The sequence below is a fragment of the Sycon ciliatum genome, chromosome 8, assembly GCF_964019385.1.
Source record: "Sycon ciliatum chromosome 8, ocSycCili1.1, whole genome shotgun sequence".
NCBI lineage: Eukaryota > Metazoa > Porifera > Calcarea > Leucosolenida > Sycettidae > Sycon > Sycon ciliatum.
In genome coordinates this window covers 26,437,124-26,441,864 of record NC_088650.1, presented here as the reverse complement: position 1 = coordinate 26,441,864, position 4,741 = coordinate 26,437,124, and the positions used below count along the sequence as shown (strand labels likewise).

At 45.3% G+C, this 4,741-nt stretch overlaps 1 protein-coding gene across 1 annotated transcript; it reads left to right on the top strand.

Annotated features, from left to right (window-relative positions):
• Nucleotides 1–2,016: 2,016 nt before the first annotated feature.
• Nucleotides 2,017–4,345, top strand: LOC135822514 (uncharacterized). The gene has a single exon (XM_065335298.1). It carries the CDS (start codon nucleotides 2,276–2,278, stop codon nucleotides 3,353–3,355), a length of 1,080 nt encoding a protein of 359 aa, XP_065191370.1. The 5' UTR covers nucleotides 2,017–2,275; the 3' UTR covers nucleotides 3,356–4,345.
• Nucleotides 4,346–4,741: the final 396 nt, after the last annotated feature.

The following is a 4,741-nucleotide window of genomic DNA, read 5'->3' as shown; positions in this document are numbered from 1 at the left end:
AGGGTCCAGAAACTGACCGTGGTTGGTCCCCTGGGGGAGGGAGAAAGACCCAAGTGCCATCAGTATGTGTGGCACGTGTTGTGACCTGCCTTTGGAATTGGAGTGAAAAACTTGTCAGCGCCTTTTAGGTTCGGCCTGGTCCCATAGCTCAGTGGTTAGAGCATTGCTTATGACAAGCAAGGTCCCGGGTTCGAGTCCTGGTGGGGATTTTTTCTCTTTTCAGGCAGTTCACTTCCCCAACTGATCCTTTGAATAATAATAATGATAATAATAATAATTGAGAAAAAGAGAAGAAACACATGAGAACGAGTTATGCAGCAACTATCCACGACTGTAACAAGATGATAAACGGTCAGAAAGTGCGATAGTAGGGCACAAAACTGTTGGTTTGCGCACTGGAGATGTGTTGGAGCTAGGCCGCGGGTCGCTGAATGTCTGAGTAGCTTGTCAGTTTTGCGCCCCATTATCGCACTTTCTGACCGTTTATCACCTTGTTACAGTCGTGGATAGTTGCTGCATAACTCGTTCTCATGTGTTTCTTCTCTTTTTACATTTTATTACTGGCTCAGTATCCGAGTTTAAATAACAATAATAATAATTATCGTCTTCGTTCCAAAGGGAACTCACGACAATGGAGCAACAAAAAAGGCACCGCGGCAGAGAGAAGCTCTTTCTTAAAAAATAAAAATAAATAAATGAAATAAAATCACAGCCGCTCATGTGTGTTCACACCACCGCAGAACAAATGTTACTCCACTTCTGCCGGTCCACTGCACAACTTCTGAGGGTTTCGAGGTGCCGGCTCGTCTTCAATGCGATGGCGGTGAACTTGACGACGTCTTGCTGGAGGGTGGTGACTAAAACAGGACATTGGAGCTCCCCTCCTCAGGCTCCTGTGGTTCACAGCGTCCTCCATTGATGCGTTTGCAATCATTGCTTGATTGCCTGGTGTCGATGATGGCTGGCGTAGGATGTGTCCAAGCAGACGTCATCTCGCTCGTTATACTGAAGTACAATGTAGGCATGCATGACCAACCATACTGTGCAAGTACATGTACATGTATGAATACCATTAATTTTTACATTTAAAAATTAGCGCTAATCAAGAGCTCAAGTATATTCAGGCAGGAACGGGGACAATGCACTCCATCATGAGGGAGTCCATGCACTCCACCTCTACTAGTACTACTGTACTCTGTAGATTCTCTATGTAGTATGTAGTGCAGACATCGGGCACGTAACGCTACAGTCATTGTACTGGAACGTTCAGGTACATGTACAGTACAGTAAGATCGGGCGCCGAAGAACACCTCGCCGAAGAACACCCATGCTGGAAAACCGGCAAAATTTAAGAACAGTCCAAGCTAGAATTATCAGATTTAAGAACACTTTTAAAATTTGGAATTTCCACATGAGTGCAGTATTTAAAAAAAAAAGTGAGTTAGGACTACATGTACGTTGTCATACATGTACTTACATGAAGTTGCGAATTTACACGTAGATCTACATTGTACATGTATGGGAGGTGAGTACATGTCATGTACACGTGTAAACAGTAACTGCTACATGTACAGTCATTCCCATTTACGACACCCACTAGTTTAGAAGTACATGTACTACATTGCACTACATGTACATGTACATGTACATGTACATGACAAACGTCATGACGTCACTCGACTCGCCGCGCGCGTGTGAATAAGATTAAGAACGGTCTGGCTAGAATTTCCTAGGCTGCGCTCGAGCCCCTGCGTTCTTCGGCGCCCGATCTTACTGATAAGAAGCAAGATAGATCGAGTTCACGGGATTCTTGGTAGCTGGAAGGGCACCGGCGTATGTCCTCTTGCTACTGCTAGCGGGGCATGACCAAACCGTCTTGAACAGCCCAGAGATAACAAACAGACCGTATAAAGGTGCTCATGGAGCCAGGACCACCGGGGGTAATACGTTATGCCAAGAGTACATAACCCATGGGGGGGGGGGTTATGTACTCTTGTACTCTTGCTTGTGTGTTCCTTCACGTCCATGCTCAGAGTTCCTGCATGGCTTTCCTCCTCTTCTATCCCAAAGCCTTCTCTCGACTTTCTACTGAGGAGCAGCGGGTAGACGTACAGTATAAAATGTGACAACATCCTCGTCTGCTTTTAGACAGGGACCGGCACAAGCTGGTGACCCGCAGCACTCCAGGTGACCAAGTTGTGCGAAACTACAGCAGCACACTACCTGTGATAATACTCTTGCCCCTGTCTCTCTGTACAAACTATCAGAGCCTTCTATGTTTATCACAATGATAATGCTGCGGAATGATATCATTTGCAGGGCAGCACTATTCTGGATGATTGTAGTATCCGCCAGTAATGCTGAATTGGACAATGGAGATTCACAAACCTCTGCAGCATCAAACCAGTCGACTGATTGTATGCAAGCCTTCTTCCAACAGTCTGGAGTACGCAGGTCACATGTCACTCAGTACGTTGCCAATTTCCGACAAAATGGCATTGGACCAGAGGTTCTGTTTGACTTGAGGTTTGTGGACTTGGCTAGTATCCTGCAAGACACGTTTGGCATCACGTATGCAGGTGATACGTTCAGCATCCATACTTGTATCACTGGTCGAGGTCGGTGTATGGTGCAGCCTTTCTGCCATAACGAGGGGACTTGTGTCTACAGTGACGTCACTAGACAACACCATTGCAAGTGCAAGCACAAGTATACCGGACCAAGATGTTCCAAGAAAGTCGAGAATCCCGTGGAGGAACTGAGACGGAAGGTAAAACAAATGTCTGTCGTGTTAGCCAATGTTGGTGTGTCGTACACCCGCTGGGGAAGGAACTCCTGTAATTCCTCTTCGGGGGCCGAACTTGTTTATGCTGGACAAATGGCTGGATCGCCTCACCTTCAGACGGGAGGTGGATCCAATTTCATCTGTTTGCCAATGCATCCACAGTATGACAAATACAGGAGTGGAGCTCAGGCCAACAGTTACCTTTATGGCTCCGAGTTTCAGACCGATGGTAATTACTTCTTACCGTTTGGTGGTCTTTACGACCAGAACCCTACCTGTGCTGTATGTCACGTGACGGGAAGATCATCCCAGATCATGATTCCTGGTCACATGACCTGTCCGCCATCATGGAGTCGGGAATACCATGGTTACCTGATGAGCGCGCACAACGCTCACAATGGTCGTACGGAGTTTATCTGTGTTGATGGCAATCCTGATGTGTTGCGTGGTGAGAGTGCCAACACGAATGGAGCTCTCCTCTACTTTGTTGAGGTCAATTGCGGCCATGGATTGGACTGTCCACCATTTCACGCGGACGAGGAATTGACATGTGTGGTTTGTTCCCGATAAAATAATGATAATTATTAATATTGGTATTTCTCCACGTGCCTAGAAAGTAGACTGTCCTCGCGCATTTTGTTGATCTTCTAGCTACATGTACGTGTACATGTACATCAGTACATGTACACGTACCAGTATACATGCACCTGTACAGTAACTGTTGTAGCACAGTGTTCTAACTGTTACTCAAGTATGTACATTGTACATGACATTGTGTACAGTGCACATTTCCAGTCACGCTCACGAGTAACAACTAGTTACCTCTCGGTTGTAACCATAACTCGTGAGTCACATTGTTCCTCTGAACATGATGTCACTATCTCTGAACATGATGTCACTATCTTCAGAGGAAGTAACCATGCCAGTTGACCGAATACACTAACTGTTAGTAGTATACTTGAACCTGGCGAATGCGAATGCGCACTTTTCTCGTGGCCTATCGAGGATCGAGGGTCCTAATTAATATTTGCAAGATTGACTGTTTATCTGGCGTGGTACTAGCCACTGCCACTGGCTTGTGTCACAGTTGTGCGAACATACAGTGCAGAAGAAGAATGCCATAATAATCATACATGTACATGTACAAGGAACTGTATCATTGGCATTCACTGCACTTTTGCGTAGTGGTTTTCTTGTTGGAGCTAGCTTCATGCATTCCTACTGCTCGCGACATACATACATGTACATGTACATGTACCATTGCCAACACACTTGTTGAAGTTAGTTGCCTTATTCTGTTGTGTCCGTGTGTTGCTACAGTATCTGTATTTCTGCTCGAATGAAGTGTTAGCCGCGGTGCCTTTGTATAACGTTATTGTATTATCCCCATACCAAGGTGTCCATGCAGTGTAAGAGCCTAAGAGGTCAACATGGAAAAGAGAAAACAATACTTCTTCTATTCATTACTTGATTTCTTTTGTACTTCAGTAAAAATATAATTTCATTGCCAAATTAGTTTGAGTTACCTTTGAAAATTGTCATGTTCAACTGTCTTCGTAATCAGCATACTCGTCCAACCGATGTCACCCTGGGCCTCACCCTGCGAATAATCAGCTCTTCTCTCCCGTAGCTCCACTTCTCCTTCCATCATGACCGAACATCAACTATACATCAATTTAGAGCAATATCCGTAGCCTGCAGTCATATCATGGCTGCTAAAATCCAGACTGGTCATGACTTCGTAGCATGCATAATGTGCAAATGTAATGTACGTGTACCGGTACATGTTCACGTAGTTTTGCGGACTACCCGCCACTACCTCTTCCGCCCCGGGATACCTGATGAAGGCTGATTCACTCGCATCTTCTGCTACATGTACTGCGTCAGTGTGAGAAAGAACTTTGAAGAAGACGAGTTCGAGCATACAATAATGTATTGCCATGATTTCTACCCTGC

What these genes read in the sequence shown, in the direction of transcription:
- LOC135822514 (XM_065335298.1), top strand. Translation starts at nt 2,276, where the DNA reads ATGTTTATCACAATGATAATGCTGCGGAATGATATCATTTGCAGGGCA.